The 21,955-nt window shown below is 45.8% G+C and overlaps 1 protein-coding gene across 1 annotated transcript in view; it reads right to left on the bottom strand.

Moving 5' to 3' along the window:
• Nucleotides 1-718: 718 nt before the first annotated feature.
• The window catches only part of LOC139389305 (transient receptor potential cation channel, subfamily M, member 3), a 286,121-nt gene continuing 264,884 nt past the window's right edge, over nucleotides 719-21,955 (bottom strand). The window contains 4 exon segments of the mRNA XM_071135930.1: nucleotides 719-3,355; nucleotides 4,486-4,618; nucleotides 18,077-18,270; nucleotides 19,365-19,515. Of these exon segments, the coding sequence (XP_070992031.1) occupies nucleotides 1,813-3,355; nucleotides 4,486-4,618; nucleotides 18,077-18,270; nucleotides 19,365-19,515 (2,021 nt within the window). The 3' untranslated portion in view covers nucleotides 719-1,812.

Genomic DNA, 21,955 nt, shown 5'->3' with positions numbered 1-21,955 from the left:
GGCCAGTGTCTGTCTAGCTTTCCAGCCTCCTCATCCTGAAGCTCACTATTCATACCGGACAGGAGATTAAAATGTCTGGCTACTTGAGACTGATGTCAGACCCAAGCAACAGAATGCTGCTGCCACAGAAATGAAAGGAATGGGTATTATTACCAGTCATGTATGATGTCATGTATGATGTTTGGTTGCTAAAAAGGCTACTTTAATCGTTTTGATTTTGAAGTGTTGCAATTTCATAGTGGGCATACTGCTTAGGATGAAGGACTCTCCAAATAGGGTCACAGCTCCCTCTTGTGTCCAGTTCTGAGTTTTTTTTACTGAGAAAAGGCGATCTAAGGGAAATACTTATAACATTGGGATGGTGCTGGTGCTATCAAACAATCTGTTACATTAGAGGAATTGTTTTGGATTTCCTTCACCCATTCCATACACCTTGAGTGCATGTATGATTATGTGTGTGTGCGTGTTTACTCCTCTACACTGTAGGCCACAGTGACAATAAACCCACGTGACTGGGGATTGGACAACGCAAGTAAATAGATAGACACTTACGATGAGTCTACATTTAACTAAATATTCCATCTTACTTGTTACTGAGGTCATGTAGGTAATATATTTTAGTGCCCTGGAACTCTGTTGGGTCAATGCTACCTGACTGTCAGTGTGCATGGATTTTAAATCAGGGACATGCATTATACATAATAGAGCCCTATTATATCCAGAAATTCAACCTGCACCACCAGTTTGGGGTGGCAGGTAGCCTAGTGGTTAGAGTGTTGGGCCAGTAACCGAAAGTCTGCTGGATTGAATCCCCTAGCTGACGAGGTAAAAAGCTGCCGTTCTGCCGCTGAACAAGGCAGTTAACCCACTGTTGCCCAGTAGGCTGTCATTGTAAATAAGAATTTGTTCTTAACTGACTTGCCTAGTTAAATAAAGGTTCAATTAAAAATAAACATTAAAAAAACGTTTGACTGTTCTCTATGTGTGTTCTACTACAGTCACTACTGCTGTAATCTAGTTCACCTGATCCTTCCCCCTAATGTTCAGATGGTCTGGTGGACCAAAGCTTCCAACATGGCCTTCATTAACCCAATAGAACGATCAGGAAAAAGTCCTGACCCATAGCCATTGGCTTTATTTCTAATCAATCACCTCCCTCCGAACACCTCAGCTCTCCACAAGTTTTTTTTTATTTCGGAGCCATGACTATTTTTCAATACCACATAGGCCAGATTTTAGTAGTTGGCGTTTCAGGCTTATATGCGATACGTACAATTACCCTGGAGACTAGGTTACAAATTATGCTGCTGTTGTAGCATGCAGTTACAGTAGCATGCAGTGCTATGTCTGTGGTGGAAGCACAAAAGCAAAGAGTCATATCCATGGGTATGGGCGGTTTAAGGGCAAAGAGAAAATAAGGAGAACCTGAGGAAATTTGGCAATACTGACCTACAGTCATATATTGTCAGGTGGCCAAGTTGATCATTTTCTAAAGACTCTGGCTAACCTGTTATTAGTCCCCAAAAAAATCTATATACTTTCTATGTGGACTAGACTAGTGTTCTGTGACATGTGATGCATTAGTGTGTTGACTTGACAAAAAAAATGGTACACAGACACGGTACATAGCCTCCATTACCAAACACGCAATGAGAGTCAGCTTGAGGAGGAGGTAAGAACTACCCTAGCTTCATAGCACTTTGTTTAAGACTGGTAGGTTCCCTCCCCATAGACTTTGCTTTCCCCCCAGCCAGCCCTATGGTCCTGTGTAACAGAATGTGCCCTGTCCCATTGTTGTTCCCTTCATAATTGTCACGTGTAGTTGTGTCTGCTGTTGAAGCTGCGGAACGCAGAGGGGGTGGTCAGCTTCCTCATGGAGAGGCTGTCTGTCTTGGCGTCAGACCGCGCCCCAGACTTGCTCCTCAGGAAGGGGTTCCTGGGTTCCCCCAGAACCCCATGGTCTGCACCCCTCTCCATCCTCTCACTGACCGACAGGCTTTTTCTGTGGGGAGGAGGTGCCAAGGATGGGTGGGAGGAGTCGTCTGAGGAGCAGCTGTTGGCTCGTTCCAGCCTGGAGAAGGGCGAGCAGAAGGGGGTTCCACTCGCCCCTCCTAAGCCACTCCCTGTGCGACGGGGCTCGGGGGCAGGGACCATTTCCTCTAGGTCTTCAGGTTCTGACTCTGTGTGGCTGAGCTCGGCCTCGCGCTCTGGGTGGGAGGAGCTCATGTCAGGGGGCTTGTCAAAGGGGAATGAGGTGGAGCCTCCGGGGGAGTGGCAACAGTCGTCGGTGGAGTAAGGGGCAGAGACACACCTGGTGTCTATGCAGTCGGTGATGCTGGAGTACTCAGCCGCTTTGACCTGAACTCCTGCCCCTAGGCCTCCATAGCACCCTCGCGGTGTGAACATGAGGCTGTGAGACTTGACCAGCTGAGGCTCTTCCAGGTAGCCCCCGCCGCCAGTGGACAGGTAGCGGCTGCTTTTGGAGCGCTCCAGCAAGCCCGCTGATGGTGGAGGAGAGGGGTCCAGTTCCCAGAGCGGCACAGTGTTATCTGGGAGCAGGTTGGCGGAGCATAGTGACAGGTCTGCAGCCACGCTGTCCTCGAACACGGCCCCACCCTCAGAGTGTCTGTCGCCCAACCCGCTGCCTCCACCATAGTCCCTCCCGCTCGACAGCACCGCCTCCATAATCTCAGAGTGGAGCGAGGAGTCAGGCCGGAGGGGAGGGGCCATCCTCAGTGGGTCGAAGAAGACCTTGGCTGGCCCCTCCTCCTCGGATGCCGACACAAAGATGTCGACGCAGGAAGAGGGGCGGTGCTGCTGGGAGACGGACAGCGTGGCCAGTGGGAGGGGCTTAGACTCCTTGGGGGCAGAGCACAAGGCCACCGACTGTGAACTATTGGCTCGTTGCAGGCTGAAGGAGTGCTCCTTGAGGAAACGGTGAGCCCGGTCGGCCCCGGCTCGCTCGCGACCTCCCCCCACGTAGAAAGAGTGGCTGCGTGTGCGCATGGCCAGACTGGTGGGGGAGGGCGGCGATATGGAGCCCTCTGCACCTTCATTGAGTCGGTAGGAGTTCCCCTCTTGGCTGTTGAAGCTGCTCTGGCGCAAAAAGTATGCTGCATCTGGGCACTCACCCTGACGCAGCACGTAGGCTGAGTCTGTGCAGTCGGAGGAGGTGCGAGAGCGGGCCTTGTTGACCTCTCCCTGCTCCACTCCCGTGACTCGCTCCAGAGCCACAGCAATCCGACCAATCAGCTCCTCCATCTGGGCCAGACGGATGTCCACGGTCTGTAGAGATGCCTTCATGAAATGTTCTCTCTCATTCACCTCCTCCAGACGCATAGCCATATTCTCCACTCTGCAACAGACAGAGAAGAGAGAGAGAAAGAGAGAAGAGAGAAAGCGGAGAGAGAAGGGAGATGGAGGGGGGGGGAGAGAGAGAGAGGAGGGGGGGAGAGAGAGAGAGAGAGAGAGAGGAGCGGGTGGGAGGGAGAGAGAGAGAGAGAGAGGAGGGGGAGAGAGAGAGAGAGGAGGGGGAAGGGGGAGAAAAAGAAGGGTGAGTGAGAGAGAGGGGGGTGAGAGAGAGGAGGGGGTGAAAGTGATTATATTGTCCATGACTGGAAATAATGGCAGCAAAGTAAGAGCCTATCATGTGATGTACTTAAAGAATAAGTTATTTTTTTTAGAACCAAATAAAAATATTTGAACCAAATAATGGCATGTTATAGAAAAGTCGAGACACTGTTTTTGAGAAACTTACCCAAACCAGCAAATCACTTCTTCATTCTCATTGTGTAGTATGGGGGACGGAAAAAAAACATGAACAAAGGCTCAAAATGCACCCAAATACATCATTTTAGAAACGGCAAAGCCCTCAGTACGCTGATGCAAGTCTTTAGCTTTTGTACTCATGAAATTGTGTCGTTCCGAAATTTATCCGCAACATTATATTCCACTTTTTTGCGACTCTACCAATACCGCGTCGTCCATTCTACGGGTAACTGTGAAAATAAAGGAAACACTTGAATAAATTAGGGACACAAAGTATATTGACAGCATGCAGAGCTTCCACACAGGAAGTTCCAGACACTTGTAGAATCTGTGCCAAGGTGCATTGAAGCTTTTCTGGCGGCTCGTGGTGGCCCAATACCCTATTAATGTGTTTCCCTAATTTTGGCAGTTACCTGTAGCAGCAGGCTACACGGAGAATGGAACAGATGGATAGCGGAAATTACTCAAGTTGCACAAAACTGAATATTAAATTGTGGATAAAGTTCGTAATGACACAATTTTATGTATACAACATCTAAAAACCTGCATCACTATACTGAGAGTTTCTAAAAGGACGTATTTGGGTGTTTTTGGAACCTTTGTTCATGTATTTTTCCTACACTGTGAGGATGAGGAAGTGATTTGCTGACAAAAAGGAAGAGCCTACATCACGTGTTGTACTTAAGCATGACAGGATTGTGTTTTCTCATGTCCAACCTCTCTGACGTCACTCGGATCCTCTCGTCATTCGAAGAGTTGAAGCGGTCATCTTTCTCACGGAAGTACTCCTCAATACACTGCTCCTCAAAGTCATGCACTTTCTTCAGCTCGTCTTCAGTGATGAAGAGCTCTGTGATGGAAGGATGATGAAAAGCAAGGAAGGATAAGCAGAAATGGAAGGATAAGCAGAAACGAGGAAGGATAGATCAATCTATCGCTAGAGGACTCCTGATATCTCAAGGAGCGATAAGTATAGTTTTTGTCTTAATCTGCTGTTGTCTAGTACTGTCTTTTTGCTAGCTACCCAACTAACAATTCTAGGGAGAGATAACGTTTTAATAATGTTACTCTTAATGTTCCCCTAAAGTCTGAGTGTCCAGTTTATTTTTGGATGCAATTTTCAGACATTCACAGAAGTGGTGACAGCATAACACAATCATCCAAACCAGAAAATGTAGGCTACAACAGTCCTAGTGCTAACTGAGGAAAGATTGAGGTAACAGAATATGTCATATTTAGCTAACTCCCGGCTGACAGAAACCATAATATGAATTAGCTAATAGAAAGGACTATTTTCAATTCATCACATCATCGGTGTGCTCACCATTGATCCAAATAATTGAGTAAAACACTTTCTAAAAAATCTAAAGAAATCCGACGACGGGTAGTTTGTGCGCGCCGCCAAGTATATATTTTTTGGGGGTCAACCAAAGATAGGCAGAGGAGATGAGTTTGGTCTGTTTGCAGCATGTTGAAGGGGGTTTGTCATCTACATCATTCACTTCCGGAGGTTTACTCGAAAGATGAGTGAACCATCCTTCACCTCATTTTGTTACTACATCTTAATTAAATTCTGACAGACTTTTACGTGACACCCAGGATGCATTGTATAACGCCAACAAACATGGCGCCACACATAAATATTTTAGCATTAGCTCATTAAAATCAGTACAACTTTCAAAAAACTATTTTATACACATCATATGTGTCCATTACTATCTACGCAAGAATCGGAATACATGATTTGTCACCAGTACTTGAAAACAGTAAATGCATTATACTCCAAACATACATACGTTGTGCTACAATAGAAATGACAACACGATATACAGAAAATAAGGCACTTACTTTGATTGGAATTAGCACGTCCAAAGTTATTATTTGTAAAGAAAACAACAATGAAGGCAAAAAAAATGTGCAAGGGGAAAAAAAGTTTGTGTTAGACTACGTAAATGTCTGCATACTTGATCAGGGGAAACACTGGGGTGATGCTTGAAATCTCATTGAAGAGATTAGTTCATCCTGTTCAGTAAAGCCGCAAACATAAATTGTCCGCAACAGTGAAATGGGCTACTTCTATGTGAATTAATGAGGTGGAACACACCTCAATTCAAGCTGTTGTTAGAAAATAAAACTTGTTAGAAAATAATTTCAAATTGACAAGATGAAATATAGCCTACAGATAATTAGTGTCTTGGTTTGTGGGGGAAAATGTGTTAACTGTCCTGTTGTGTAACAATCACATGTTGGAACAATGAGCGCATTCTGACATCTCGCATATCACAAAACTCACTCTGGGCTACCGTTAGAGATATTTGGAACTCACATGCGAAAAGGTTAAATACTTGTGGGAAGTTGCTATAGACCACCAAGTGGTACCAAGTGGTAATATGTGTGAAGTACTTCATAATGTATGTGATATCAACAGAGAGGTATATTTTCTGGGTGACCTAAATATTGACTGACTTTCATCAAGCTGTCCACTCAAAAAAAGCATTGAACTGTAACCAGTGCCTGCCATCTCATTCAGGTTATCAGTCAAACTACCATGGGAGTTACAAACAGCACAGGAATGAAATCATCCACATGTATTGATCACATCTTTACTCATGCTTCAGAAATCTGCTTCAAAGCATTATCCAAATCAACCAGATACAGTGATCATAATATAGTAGCCATATCTAGGAAAACCAAAGTTCCAAAGGTTGGGCCTAGTATAGTGTATAAGAGGTCATACAATACGTTTATTAGTGATTCCTACACTTTGTTGAAGATGTAAAGAATATTGTCTGGTTTGTCGTATGTAATGAGGAACAACCAGACTCTGCACTTGACACATTTATGAAATTGCTTATTCCAGTTACTCATAAGCATGAACCCATTAAGAAAATTACTGTAACGATATATAGATAAATGATACTGTATAAAGAATGGTAGTAAAAAGCTTTGAGCACCTTAAATTACATGTTGGGCAAAAAGGCAAACTCAGCTCAATCATTCTTTGAATAAGATGGCTCATTAACTACTTTAATGATTTCTTTCCATTGGCAAGATTAGCAAATTTAGTCATAACCTGCCAGCAACAAACACCAACCCTACACATCCAAGTACATTATAACTGACCAAATTACGAAAGGCTAGCATTGTCATTTTGAATTCCATAACGTGACTTTGGAAGAGGCAATTTTTTTGTACATTCTTTGAGCAATGACAAGCCACCTGGGTCTGACAACTTGGATGGAAAATTACTGAGGATAATAGTGGATGATATTGTCATTCTTACTTGCCATATCTTCAATCTAAGCCTACAAGAAAGTGTGTGCCCTCAGGCCTGGAGGGAAGCAAAATTAATTCCGCTAAATAGTAAAGCCCCCTTTACTGGCTCAAATAGATGACCAATTAGCCTGTTACCAACCCTTAGTAAACTTTTGTAAAACATGTTTAGAGCAGATTCAATGCTATTTTATTGTAAACAAATTGACAACAGACTTTCAGCACGGCAGTTCAACATGCACGGAAGTTACACAATTGAATGATGATTGACTGAGAGAAATTGATGGGAGCTGTTTTGTTAGACTTCAGTGCGGCTTTTGACATTATCGATCATAGTCTGCTACTGGAAAATACGTATGTGTTACAGCTTTATTGTGGATAAAGAGTTACATGTCTAACAGAACACAAAGGGTGTTCTTTAATGGAAGCCTCTCCAACATAATCCATCTTAAAATCATTCCCCAGGGCAGCTGTCTATGCACCTTACTTTTCAAAATCTTTACTAATGACTTGCCACTTTGAGTAAAGCCAGTGTATATACAGTATGCAGATGACTCAACACTATACACGTCAGCTACTACAGCGAGTGAAATCACTGCAACACTTAACAATGAGCTGCAGTCAGTTTCAGAATGGGTGGCAAGAAATAAGTTAGTCCTAACTTGAAAGCTAAAAGCATTGTATTTGGGACAAATCATTCACTAAACCCTAAACCTCAACCTAATCTTGTAATGAATAATATGGTAATATAGCAAGTTGGGGAGACATGTTGATGCAACAGTAGCTAAGATGGGAAGAAGTCTGTCCATAAGGCGCTGCACTGCCTTAACAACACTTTCAACAAGGCAGGTCCTACAGGCCCTAGTTTTGTCGCACCTGGACTACTGTCCAGTCGTGTGGTCAGGTGCCACAAAGTGGGACTTAGGAAAATGCCAATTAGCTCAGAACAGAGCAGCATGGCTGGCCCTTAACTGTACACAAAGAGCTAACATTAAAAATATGCATGTCAATCTCTAATGGGTCAAAGTAGAGGAGAGATTGACTTCATCACTACTTGGTTTTATAAGAAATATTGACATGTTGAATGACACCCATGCATACTCTACAAGACATGCCACCAGAGGTCTCTTCACAATCCCCTAGTCCAGAGCAGACTATAGTAGGTGTACAGTCGTACATAGAGCCATGGCTGCATAGAACTCTATTCCACATCAGGTAACTGATGCAAGCATTAGAATCTGATTTAAAAAACAGATAAAAAATACACCTTATGGAACAGTGCGGACTGTGAAGAGAGACACACACAGGCACAGACCCACGCGTACACATGCTAACACACACACTCTACACACATGTACACACATGTACACATGGATTTTGTATTATAGATACAGTATTGATTTTGTATTGTAGATACAGTATGTGGTAGTAGAGTAGTGGCCTGAGGGCACGAACTTAATGTGTTGTGAAAAGTGTTATGAAATGTAATATTTTTAATTGTATATAACTGCCTTAAATTTGCTGGACCCCAGGAAGAATAGCCGCTACCTTGGCAGCAGCTAATGGGGATCCTTAAAAAATACAATACCCAGTGGTACGGGTTCCGTTAGTTACTCCCTGAGGCAAGTTCACTATGAAGGTGGGGGTGGTAAACCCTTTACCAGTATCGTTACTGCTAGGGAGAGATTGTAACCTATTCGAGTGTTTGTGGTGGAGTAAATCAGAACTCCCCCAAGCCCGTGCCGGTGCGAATACGCAATGTGAAGCAGTCCCTGGCACTCTCAGAGAAAACACATCCCCAAAAGGCACGCACCTGCCGTGTGTGGAGTGATGGTAGCTACAATAGTCATTTACAACATTAACAATGTCTACACTGTATTTCTGATCAATTTGATGTTATTTTAATGGACATAAGTGACCGCAAACATTTGAACGGTAGTGTATCTCAACTGGTATGCCATCCAGCCCTAGAGTATTCCCAGACTTAAAGGCTTTATTTGTGTAACAGTATAAGTTTAGACCGTCCCCTCGCCCATACCCGGGCGCGAACCAGGGACCTTCTGCACACATCAACAACTGACACCCACGAAGCATCGTTACCCATCGCTCCACAAAAGCCGCGGCCCTTGCAGAGCAAGGGGAACTACTACTTCAAGGTCTCAGAGCAAGTGACGTCACCGATTGAAACGCTATTTAGCGCACACTGCTAACTAAGCTAGCCGTTTCACATCCGTTACATTTGCAAGAACTTTCTCCTCTGTAATTTGGCCTTCACATAAGTCTTTATGTACAGCTGTTAATTTGACATTATCAATAGAAAAAAAAATATCTTTCAAAAGATCGTTTGGCAAATCATGGGTGACTGTCATTTGTAACAAGTTTCAGTACATTATTCTTTGTAGCATTTCTATGTTTAAGATTAAAAATAATGGTGCAGTGTTCTCCATATTACATCCAGTTTGCTTTATTTTTTATAACATATTACACTTGATCTTTCTTGAATATATTCCACCAGTTCCTTTAATTTTTCCTATAACTTATTCTGTGCCTCTATTGTACAGTTTTTATTGCTATCTATCTGTACTGTTGGTCCTTCTATTTGTGAACTTTTTGACCTATATTGCTTTTGCTTTAAGTACGAGTATTGAATTGCATGGCCTCTAAAGGCACATTTAAAAGTACCCCACACAAAGGGGATCTGCTGTAACTATGTTATATCTGAAAAAGTCTGTTATAAATTCTTCTGTTCTAGTTAAAAACAAGTTTCTGTTTTTTTACCCCTTTTTCTCCCCAATTTCGTGGTATCCAATTGGTAGTTACAGTGCGGACTCAAGAGAACTGAAGCTCGAGAGCTGTGTGTCCTCCGAAACACAACCCAGCCAAGCCGCGCTGCTTCTTGACACAATGCCCCCTTAACCCGGAAGCTAGCCTCACCAATGCGTTGGAGGAAACACCTGGCGACTGTGTCAGCGTGCATTGCGCCCAGCCCACCACAGGAGTCGCTAGTACACGATGGGACAAGAACATCCCTGCCAGCCAAACCCTCGCCTAACCTGGACGACGCTGGGCCAATTGTGCGCCGCCCCATGGGTCTTCCGTTTGTGGCCGGCTGCGACAGGGCCTGGACTCGAACCAGGATCTCTAGTGGCACAGCTTAGACCACTGCGCCACTCGGGAGGCCCGTCATTAAATAGGCCCATGTGGAAATTCTGTAAGATTAATGTATATGCCAATTATTTAATGGTCTGACCGCATTCTGCCCGCTATCAACACTTTTTAAACTTTTGGTGCCAGCGAGAATTACATAAAAAAGTGATGAAAACGACTAGCTTGATTGAGCCTCCACCATGTATATCTCACTAGGTATTGTTTTTCTTACATTTAGATTTCAGGGAGAATTTCACTGTAAATGTACAGCATTATACTGGCACCAGAGTTGCCAGCTTAATACTGTAATTTTGCTTTACAGTAGAGATGCTGTAATACATTTTACAATACTATTTTCCTTACTCTAAAATATATTACCTCATCTCTGCTGTAAAGCAAAATTACATTATTAAGTTGGCAACTCTGCTGCCAGTAAATGCTGTAAATTTACAGGGAAAGGTTTTAGTGTATTGCCCACCAGCTGCCCTTAAAGTCCTCAATGAGCTTGACACCTAGATAGGCTCATTTCCTGATGATGGCGCACCGCTCATTGTACTCGGTGACTTCAACCTCCCGACGTCTGCCTTGGATTACTTTCTTTCCACCTTTCCCCCCCTTGCCTCTTTTCACCTCACCCTTTCCCAATCTCCTCCCACTCACAAAGCAGGAAATACGCTTGACCTCATTTATACTAAAGGCTGTTCGCCTACTAATCTCACTGCCAACACCCTCCAGGTCTCTGATCTCTACTTTGTTACCTTTTCTGTCTCCTTCTCCTCCACCCCTTCCCAATCATCCTCTACCCAGATGGTCATGCACCGCCGCCATCTTCGCTCTCTCTCTCCCATTACTCTCTCCTCTTCTATCCAATCATCTCTCCTTTCTGCTAAATCCTTCTCCATCCTGTCTCCTGATTCTGCCTCTTCAAACCTACTCCCCTCCCTTTCTGCATTCTATGACTAGGACTGTCCCCTTTCCTCACGGTTGGCTCGGCCCTCCCTTGCTGCTCCATGGCTGAGTGACTCATTGCGTGTTTGTGGGCAGCTGAGCAAAAATGGAGGAAAACTTAACTTCCGGGAAGACCTATCATCCTTTCACTCCCTCCGCTCTACCTTCTCTTTCTCTGTATCAACTGCTAAAGCCACTTTCTATCACTGTAAATTTCAAGCTTCTGCCTTTAACCCTAGGAAACTCTTTTCCACCTTCTCCTCCCTGTTTAATACCCCCCTGCAGATGACTTTGCCAACCACTTTGAAAAGAAGGTTTACAGCATCCGCTCCTCATTCACTCAGTCTATTGAGTCCACTGGTCCCACTCAAAACTACCCTACGCCTCGACCTTTTTCACCCTTCTCTCTCCAGATGAAATCTGTAACTAGTGAGGCCCAGCCGCCCGACAACCTGCCTGCCCACTTGACCCCATCCCCTCCACCCTTCGCCAGACTATCTCTGGAAACCTTCTCCCATTCCTCACTTCCTTCATCAACTCATCACTGACCACTGGCTGCATCCCCTCTGACTTCAAAATGGCTAGTCAATCCCCTCGACCCCATTGACGTTAAACTACAGACCGGAATCCTTCTTTCTTTTCTTTGCAAAACACTTAAGTGTGCTGTGTGTGACCAACTCTCTCTCTATCCCTCCCTAACCAGTCAGGCCAAAAGATGGGTCACTCAACAGAGACCGCTCTCCTCTGTGTCACAGAGGCTCTCCGCACTGCCAAAGCTGACTGTCTCTTCTCTGTTCTCATCCTGACACCGTGAACCATCAGATCCTCCTCTCCACCCACTCAGGGCAGGGTGTCTCTGGCTCTGCACACTCTTGAATTGCATCCTACCTAGCAGGCCGCTCCTACCAGGTGACGTGTAGAGGATCTGTATCTGCACGACGTACTCTCACTACTGGTGTCCCCCAGGGTTCAGTTCTAGGCCCTCTTTTTTATACACCAAGTCACTTGTCTCCGTCATATAACTCACATGGTCTCTCCTATCATTGCTATGCGACACCCAGGTGGCGACATGCTTCTCCGAGTGCCTGGCAAATATCTCAGCTTTGATGTCGGCCCACCACCTCAAGCTCAACCTCAACAAGATGGAGCTCCTCTGCTCGACTGCTCCAAGACATCTCCATCATGGTTGGCAACTCTGCTGTGTCCCCCTCCCAGAGTGAAACAAACCTTGGCGTGACCCTGGACAACACCCTGTAATTCTCTAACATCTAAGCAGTGACTCGATCATGCAGGTGTCATGTATTGTCATGTTGTGTCTTGTTTCTGTCCTTTCCCTTCACCCTGTCTCCCTCTGCTGGTCGTTATTAGGTTACCTTTTCTCCCCCTCTTTCCCCCAGCTGTTCCTTGTCTCCTCCTAACTACCTCGTCACCCCTTTTTCCACCTGTTCCCTTTTTCCCTCTGATTAGTCCTCTATATCTCTCTCTGTTTTTGTTCCTGTCTTTGTCGGATTCTCGTTTGTGTTACTCATGCCTGAACCAGACTATCGTCGTGTTTGCTGCAACCTTGTCCTGTCCTGTCGGAATCTGCCTGTTCATCTAACCTTGTCCTGTCCTGTCGGAATCTGCCTGTCCATCTGAGCCTACGTGTGTTTCGTCATTAAAGTAACTCTGTTTTGTTAATTCGCTTTTGGGTCCTCATTCACGCACCATAACAGAAGAATCCGACCAAGAATGGACCCAGCGACTTCGGATCCTCTCCACTCTGCCGTCGAGATCCAGGGAGCGATGCTAGGCAGACACGAGCAGGAATTGTCTGCTGCTCGACATGCCGTTGAGACCCTGGCCACCCAAGTCTCCAACCTCACAGAACAGGTTCACCATCTCCGCCTCGATCCACTGGCCACTTCCAGGGCTTTCGAATCTCCGGAGCCCAGAATCAATAACCCGCCGTGTTACTCTGGGGAGCCCACTGAATGCCGCTCGTTCCTCACCCAGTGTGATATTGTGTTTTCTCTCCAGCCCAACACTTACTCCAGGAGCACTGCTCGTGTCGCCTACGTCATATCTCTCCTTACTGGACGGGCTCGTGAGTGGGGCACGGCAATCTGGGAGGCAAGGGCTGAGTGTACTAACCAGTATCAGGACTTTAAGGAGGAGATGATACGGGTTTTTGATCGATCTGTTTTTGGGGAGGAGGCTTCCAGGGCCCTGTCTTCCCTATGTCAAGGTAATCGATCCATAACAGACTACTCTATTGAGTTTCGCACTCTTGCTGCCTCCAGTGGCTGGAACGAGCCGGCTTTGCTCGCTCGTTTTCTGGAGGGTCTCCGCGCAGAGGTAAAGGATGAGATTCTCTCCCGGGAGGTTCCTTCCAGCGTGGATTCCTTGATTGAACTCGCTATTCGCATTGAGCGACGGGTTGATCTTCGTCACCGAGCTCGTGGAAAGGAGCTCGCGTTCTCCGTTGCCCCCCTCTCCGCATCACTACCATCTTCCTCTGCCGGCTCGGGTGCTGAGCCTATGCAGCTGGGAGGTATCCACATCTCGACTAAGGAGAGGGAACGGAGAATCACCAACCGCCTCTGTCTCTATTGCGGTTCTGCTGGTCATTTTGTCACTTCATGTCCAGTAAAAGCCAGAGCTCATCAGTAAGCGGAGGGCTACTGGTGAGCGCTACTACTCCTGTCTCTCCTTCAAGATCCTGCACTACCTTGTCGGTCCATCTACGCTGGACCGGTTCGTCAGCTTCCTGCAGTGCCTTAATAGACTCTGGGGCGGAGGGCTGTTTTATGGACGAGACCTGGGCTCGGGAACATGACATTCCTCTCAGACAGTTAAGGGAGCCCACGGCCTTGTTCGCCTTGGATGGTAGTCCTCTCCCCAGGATTCAGCGTGAGACGCTACCTTTAACCCTCACTGTCTCTGGTAATCATAGCGAAACCATTTCTTTTTTAATTTTTCGTTCACCTTTTACACCTGTTGTTTTGGGCCATCCCTGGCTAGTTTGTCATAATCCTTCTATTAATTGGTCTAGTAATTCTATCCTCTCCTGGAACGTCTCTTGTCATGTGAAATGTTTAATGTCTGCTATCCCTCCTGTTTCCTCTGTCTCTTCTTCACAGGAGGAGCCTGGTGATTTGACAGGGGTGCCGGAGGAATATCACGATCTGCGCACGGTGTTCAGTCGGTCCAGGGCCACCTCTCTTCCTCCACACCGGTCGTATGATTGTAGTATTGATCTCCTTCCGGGAACCACTCCCCCCCGGGGTAGACTATACTCTCTGTCGGCTCCCGAACGTAAGGCTCTCGAAGATTATTTGTCTGTAGCTCTTGCCGCCGGTACCATAGTCCCCTCCTCCTCTCCCGCCGGAGCGGGGTTTTTTTTTGTTAAGAAGAAGGACGGGTCCCTGCGCCCCTGCATAGATTATCGAGGGCTGAATGACATAACAGTGAAGAATCGTTATCCGCTTCCTCTTATGTCTTCAGCCTTCGAGATCCTGCAGGGAGCCAGGTTTTTCACTAAGTTGGACCTTCGTAACGCTTACCATCTCGTGCGCATCAGGGAGGGGGACGAGTGGAAGACGGCGTTTAACACTCCGTTAGGGCACTTTGAATACCGGGTTCTTCCTTTCGGCCTCGCTAACGCTCCAGCTGTCTTTCAGGCATTAGTCAATGATGTCCTGAGAGACATGCTGAACATCTTTGTTTTCGTTTACCTTGACGATATCCTGATTTTTTCACCGTCACTCCAGATTCATGTTCAGCACGTTCGACGTGTCCTCCAGCGCCTTTTAGAGAATTGTCTTTTTGTGAAGGCTGAGAAGTGCACTTTTCATGCCTCCTCCGTCACATTTCTCGGTTCTGTTATTTCCGCTGAAGGCATTAAGATGGATCCCGCTAAGGTCCAGGCTGTCATTGATTGGCCCGTCCCTAAGTCACGCGTCGAGCTGCAGCGCTTTCTCGGCTTCGCGAACTTCTATCGTCGTTTCATCCGTAATTTCGGTCAGGTGGCAGCTCCTCTCACAGCCCTTACTTCTGTCAAGACGTGCTTTAAGTGGTCCGTTTCCGCCCAGGGAGCTTTTGATCTCCTCAAGAATCGTTTTACATCCGCTCCTATCCTTGTTACACCTGACGTCTCTAGACAGTTCGTGGTCGAGGTTGACGCGTCAGAGGTGGGCGTGGGAGCCATTCTTTCTCAGCGCTCCCTCTCTGACGACAAGGTCCACCCTTGCGCGTATTTTTCTCATCGCCTGTCGCCGTCGGAACGTAACTATGATGTGGGAAACCGCGAACTGCTCGCCATCCGCTTAGCCCTAGGCGAATGGCGACAGTGGTTGGAGGGGGCGACCGTTCCTTTTGTCGTTTGGACTGACCATAGGAACCTTGAGTACATCCGTTCTGCCAAACGACTTAATGCGCGTCAGGCGCGCTGGGCGCTGTTTTTCGCTCGTTTCGAGTTCGTGATTTCTTATCGTCCGGGCTCTAAGAACACCAAGCCTGATGCTTTATCTCGTCTCTTCAGTTCTTCAGTAGCCTCCACTGACCCCGAGGGGATTCTCCCTGAGGGGCGTGTTGTCGGGTTGACTGTCTGGGGAATTGAGAGGCAGGTAAAGCAAGCACTCACTCAAACTCCGTCGCCGCGCGCTTGTCCCAGGAACCTTCTTTTCGTTCCCGTTCCTACTCGTCTGGCCGTTCTTCAGTGGGCTCACTCTGCCAAGTTAGCCGGCCACCCTGGCGTTCGGGGTACGCTTGCTTCCATTCGCCAGCGTTTTTGGTGGCCCACCCGGGAGCATGACACGCGTCGCTTCGTGGCTGCTTGTTCGGTCTGCGCGCAGACTAAGTCCGGTAACTCCCCTCCTGCCGGCCGTCTCAGGCCGCTTCCCATTCCCTCTCGACCGTGGTCTCACATCGCCTTAGATTTTGTCACCGGACTGCCTTCGTCAGCGGGGAAGACTGTTATTCTTACGGTTGTCGACAGGTTCTCTAAGGCGGCTCATTTTATTTCCCCTTGCTAAGCTTCCTTCTGCTAAAGAGACGGCACAAATCATCATCGAGAATGTTTTCAGAATTCATGGCCTTCCGTCAGACGTCGTTTCGGACAGAGGTCCGCAATTCACGTCTCAATTTTGGAGGGAGTTTTGCCGTTTGATTGGGGCTTCCGTCAGTCTCTCTTCCGGCTTTCACCCCCAGTCTAACGGTCAAGCAGAACGGGCCAATCAGACTATTGGTCGCATCTTACGCAGTCTTTCTTTTCGCAACCCTGCGTCTTGGTCAGAACAGCTCCCCTGGGCAGAATACGCCCACAACTCGCTTCCTTCGTCTGCGACCGGGCTATCTCCTTTTCAGAGTAGCCTCGGGTACCAGCCTCCGCTGTTCTCATCTCAGTTCGCCGAGTCCAGCGTTCCCTCCGCTCAGGCTTTTGTCCAACGTTGCGAGCGCACCTGGAAGAGGGTCAGGTCTGCACTTTGCCGTTATAGGGCGCAGACTGTGAGGGCTGCTAATAAGCATAGAACTAAGAGTCCTAGATATTGTCGCGGTCAGAGAGTTTGGCTCTCCACTCAGAACCTTCCCCTTAAGACCGCTTCTCGCAAGTTGACCCCGCGGTTCATTGGTCCGTTCCGTATTTCCCAGATCATCAATCCTGTCGCAGTTCGACTTCTTCTTCCGCGATATCTTCGTCGCGTCCACCCGGTCTTCCATGTCTCCTGTGTCAAGCCCGTTCTTCGCGCCCCCGCTCGTCTTCCCCCCCCCCCCCCCCATCCTTGTCGAGGGCGCACCCATCTACAGGGTCCGTAGGATTTTGGACATGCGTCCTCGGGGCCGTGGTCATCAGTACCTAGTAGATTGGGAGGGGTACGGTCCTGAGGAGAGGAGTTGGGTTCCCTCTCGGGACGTGCTGGACCGTGCGCTGATCGATGATTTCCTCCGTTGCCGCCAGGTTTCCTCCTCGAGTGCGCCAGGAGGCGCTCGGTGAGTGGGGGGGTACTGTCATGTATTGTCATGTTGTGTCTTGTTTCTGTCCTTTCCCTTCACCCTGTCTCCCTCTGCTGGTCGTTATTAGGTTACCTTTTCTCCCCCTCTTTCCCCCAGCTGTTCCTTGTCTCCTCCTAACTACCTCGTCACCCCTTTTTCCACCTGTTCCCTTTTTCCCTCTGATTAGTCCTCTATATCTCTCTCTGTTTTTGTTCCTGTCTTTGTCGGATTCTCGTTTGTGTTACTCATGCCTGAACCAGACTATCGTCGTGTTTGCTGCAACCTTGTCCTGTCCTGTCGGAATCTGCCTGTTCATCTAACCTTGTCCTGTCCTGTCGGAATCTGCCTGTCCATCTGAGCCTACGTGTGTTTCGTCATTAAAGTAACTCTGTTTTGTTAATTCGCTTTTGGGTCCTCATTCACGCACCATAACAGCAGGTTCATGCTCAACAAAATCCGTAGAGTATGAGTCTACCTCACACAGGAAGTGGCAAATGTCCTAATTCAGGCAATTTGCTGTTGATTGGGTTCCCCACTTGTGCAATCAAAGCCCTGCCACTTATCCAGAACAGCGCAGCCTGCCTGGAGTTCAACTTTTCCAAGCTCTCCCATATCACCCCGCCCCTCCCTACCTTCAGGCTATGCTCAAAATCTAAACCCCAACCCGAGCACTCCGTTCTGCCACCTCTGGTTTCTTGGCCCTCCCACTCCCACCCCTCCTGCTCAGCCCAGTCAAAGCTCTTCTCTGTCCTGGCACCCAAATAGTGGAACCAGCTTCCACCTAAAGCTAGGACAGCAGAGTCCCTGTCCGTCTTCCAAAACCTGAGATATGTGGTTGCCCCACCTAGCTATTTTATGATGAATGCACTAACTGCACGTTGCTCTGGATGCAAGTATCTGCTACATGACTCAAATGTAAATGTACAATTTCTAAAGGATTTGTATCAGGCCTAGCCCATGTACTCACTAAGGCCATAATCTCTCTCTTCATCGTCGTGCTTCCGCCAGCGACAGCACAGGTGCTTGAGGACCATGGTCATGTGACTGAAGATGATGAGGGGAGGGGGTAGGATGGGCCGCTCGTAGAAGGTCATGATGAGCTGGTATCTCTGGAACTTCCACACCTGGTTGGAGATGGACTTCACCTCAAAGAAGGTGTTGCTATGACAACAGACAGAAACAACCAAATGTCAAACCAACCAAGAATGCAACAGCTTGGTTTATTTACCAAACATTGTTGCAACATGTTTTATGCATGTGTTTCTATGAAGATGTCTTAAAGGCCATGTTTTGAAACACTCAACCCCTCTTTCAACCATACCACCTACTTATCTACAGTCACCATAACTTGTACCACTACAGCCACTACTACAACTTTGCCTGCTACTACTACTACAACATCAACTACTACTACTATTAAGATCACAAAAATCTTCCTACATTTACATTTGAACAAAAATGCCAGTAAAACAGAGATGTATAAACAGTATGTTCCTTACACTACACCGCTATTTGCATTAGAACTTTTCTTCCATTTGCATTTCTTGGTCAAGAAGTCAAGAAATGCGGAGGGGATCGTTCTTACTACAGTATTTCACACAGAGGGCAATAAGGCACAATAACAGTAAATGATCACTATAATGGCTCTCAATAAGAGATGAAACATCTTATTGTGTGTATATGCTACAGTATGCTCTGCCATGGGCCACCTTGGCTGCAATTTAACAGCACTTAAGCAACTGCAGTTGTCATGTTACACACAGCTGTCATATTATATATTTGAAAGCCTACCATCTGCACTCAAAAGACAGCACAGGTTATGCACTGTTTATAACTAATCAAAGTCCTAACCGCTCACTTGTTAGGCTATATAAAACTAACAAGGATCACAGATGGAAATGACCTACGTAGCTAACTAACTCGGGTGATATATGAGTATGTTGTGCAAGGGCCCCGAGAAATTATGTGGGTGAGGGAGAGTAAAATAAACCTATCCCATGCACATTTTTGTCTTCGTCCAGAGAAAACACCCAGAGATCCTACCTCCAAGGAATTTTGTCAAGCTGAAAGGATTTGGCAGGTTTAAGCAAATACATTACCAATGTATTTAAACCTGTCAAATCCTCTCAGATCTCCACAAGTGTCTTGGGGATGGGGTGTAGGAGCTAAGGGGTCGTTTCTGGACAAGGTCCTGGTATGTATAACCGAGTGGGCATAAAGAGAGTGCAGTATGTCTACAGAAAGAGAGCACATACTTGAAGACAGCTATGAGTAGGTTGACCAGCAGGATGTTGGCCACCAGCAAGTAGCAGGCCATGATGGCAGGAACGATCCAGGCTCCCGTCTTACATGGCGGCAGAATCACAACATGCCCGTCGTCCGCGGTGATATTCTGGCCACACGGAGCTAAGCACAATGACACAACCACAGGTTCAGGATGTTACTCAAGGTGTCACAAAGACAAACTATGACAAAATAAATGGGTAGCCTGTAGAGAGTTTCTATGACGGAACATTATAAATGAATGCAAACATTTGTGCCAATTGCGCGCCAAAACGAATAAACATACAGACCAGGACAAGCAAGCCAACATAAAAGATGAAGACACAATCAAATGAAAGGAATATGTCACCATACAATGCATACAAGCAAACCCAGGCAATCATACAGAACAAACAATCATTATGTTAACATCTAAAATAAACAAACCAACAAATAAACAGGCCAACAAATACTTCAAGTTTTGCAAACAAACAAGAGGCATAATATACTGTATATATATGCATATTTTTTTTGGAGGGGATAGGAAGGAGTGAGCTCTAGAATGGAAAGGTCTTATGTGCTGAAATGTGTATCTCAAAATATAGAAACAAATATATTCATGGCAATAACTTGCATTCCCAATATATTTAAACATGGCATTGATGTTTAAAATATATTGTCACATATGTGTGCCATATCCTAGCTGAATAATGATTATACTACAGAGTAATTGAAATGTATTTAAGATACATCATATGTTTTTTCCATCAGTGATGGTTCAGTTGCTGTGGCTTATAATGGGGACACTCAGCACTTTCATTTTGGATGCTCATTTGTTTGTTTGCCTATGAATCATTATATAATCATTCTATTCATACGTATCTCTGGATTTCAATTGATCACACAAGGCAGCCCAAAGGTGGAGAACTGAAGTAACTTTCTCTTTATCTCGCATTTTTACACTCAAAGAAATTGGGTTAACAAATCTGACAACTGAACCACGTGAAAAAACAGATTGCCGTAGATGAAAGGGTATGATGTGTGTGTGTGTGTGTGTGAATAGAGAATAATATTAGATCTTGTGTACATACAGATGTAGGATCTTCATTTGAACCAGTTTGATACAGCCGGGGAGTAATACTGCAGCAAAATGAAATGTAAATTATTGCGTGGATTATAATAGACATTTGTTTATGGAGTTTGATACATTTTTTTGATATGGCAAATCAGGTCTGACATTTTTAAGTGGAAATTAAAATCTTTAGAATACTTTTTAAATATCGAATACACTCCAAGTTTGCATTTCCTGCTGTGCAGCAACAAAAGAGTGAGCAAATTAAGATCCTACATCTGTATGTGTTTAGGAGTGCTTTTGACATTCTGTAGGTGTGTACTGTATATGTAACTGTGCTTTTGAATGATGTGTGTGTGTGTGTGTGTGTGTGTGTGTGTGTGTGTGTGTGTGTGTGTGTGTGTGTGTGTGTGTGTGTGTGTGTGTGTGTGTGTGTGTGTATTTTGTTGTATTTATTGTATGAGTATTTGCGTATCATGTTGACCTGTATTATTATTATCATTATTGTGAGTGTGGGTGTCTAGATTTCATTTTGTCGATGTTGCAGTCCTGTTGTTCTAGTGAAAGCAGAGCTGGCGTTGAGGGATTGCGAAAAATGACATGAGTGAAGGACTGAGTTTACTGGCAAACTTACTTTTCCAAAATAAAACAAAATAATGAAAATGTCAAAGGAGCAATGACAGTCTCCTTTGAGATTTAGTGTCATCAAAATAAATCAATAAATCAACCAAATGAAACCAAATAAGAATGCTACTGCCATGAAACACAGTTATTGACCTGTCAGCGTGTCGTGCTGCATGCTTATCCATAGAGTTGGAAAAGAGGACACACCTATCTTTGCATTTGATCGCTTCTGTGACAGTATGGGCGGAGGTCATTAACTGGCAGCGCCACTGAGGGCTATTGCCATCTCTTCTTATTCTATGAGTTTATTGGCGATCCATAAAGAAACTAAAAAGGTGCAGACTTCCACCTACTGTGCAGGAGTGTGTATAATCTGAAAAGGCACAACGTGAAGGTTGGTGATTTACTGCCACCTGAAGTGCTGGAATGTTTTTTCAGGAGTATACAGTACCAGTCAAAAGTTTGGACACACCTACTCAATCAAGGGTTTTTATTTGTTTTCACTATTTTCTACATTGCAGAATAATAGTGACGACATCAAAACTATGAAATAACACATATGGAATCATGTAGTAACCCAAAAAAGTGTTTGTCACACCAGCCTTCGCTTTGGCTCCCCCTCCTGTCCAGCTCAGGCATTCGGTGTCGCCGGCCTTCTAGCTAATGCCGAACCGACTGCTGGCAAACAGCCTTCACTCATCAACCCCGATCTTGTCTCGTCATCATTACACACACCTGGTTCCAATCCCCAATCTCCCTCTGCCATTTGTCTTTGTCGGTCATTGTAAATGTTACTTGTTTTCCTGAGAGGAATCTCTCCTACTATTTCCTGAGTACTTTATATTTTGCACTTTGGGTTCGCCCTGTGCCTTTTTGTTTATGAAGAAA

This window comes from Oncorhynchus clarkii, chromosome 30 (genome assembly GCF_045791955.1).
Source record: "Oncorhynchus clarkii lewisi isolate Uvic-CL-2024 chromosome 30, UVic_Ocla_1.0, whole genome shotgun sequence".
In the NCBI taxonomy this organism is placed as follows: domain Eukaryota; kingdom Metazoa; phylum Chordata; class Actinopteri; order Salmoniformes; family Salmonidae; genus Oncorhynchus; species Oncorhynchus clarkii.
The sequence above is the reverse complement of the archived record's forward strand: the minus strand, read 5'-3'. Positions and strand labels throughout refer to the sequence as shown.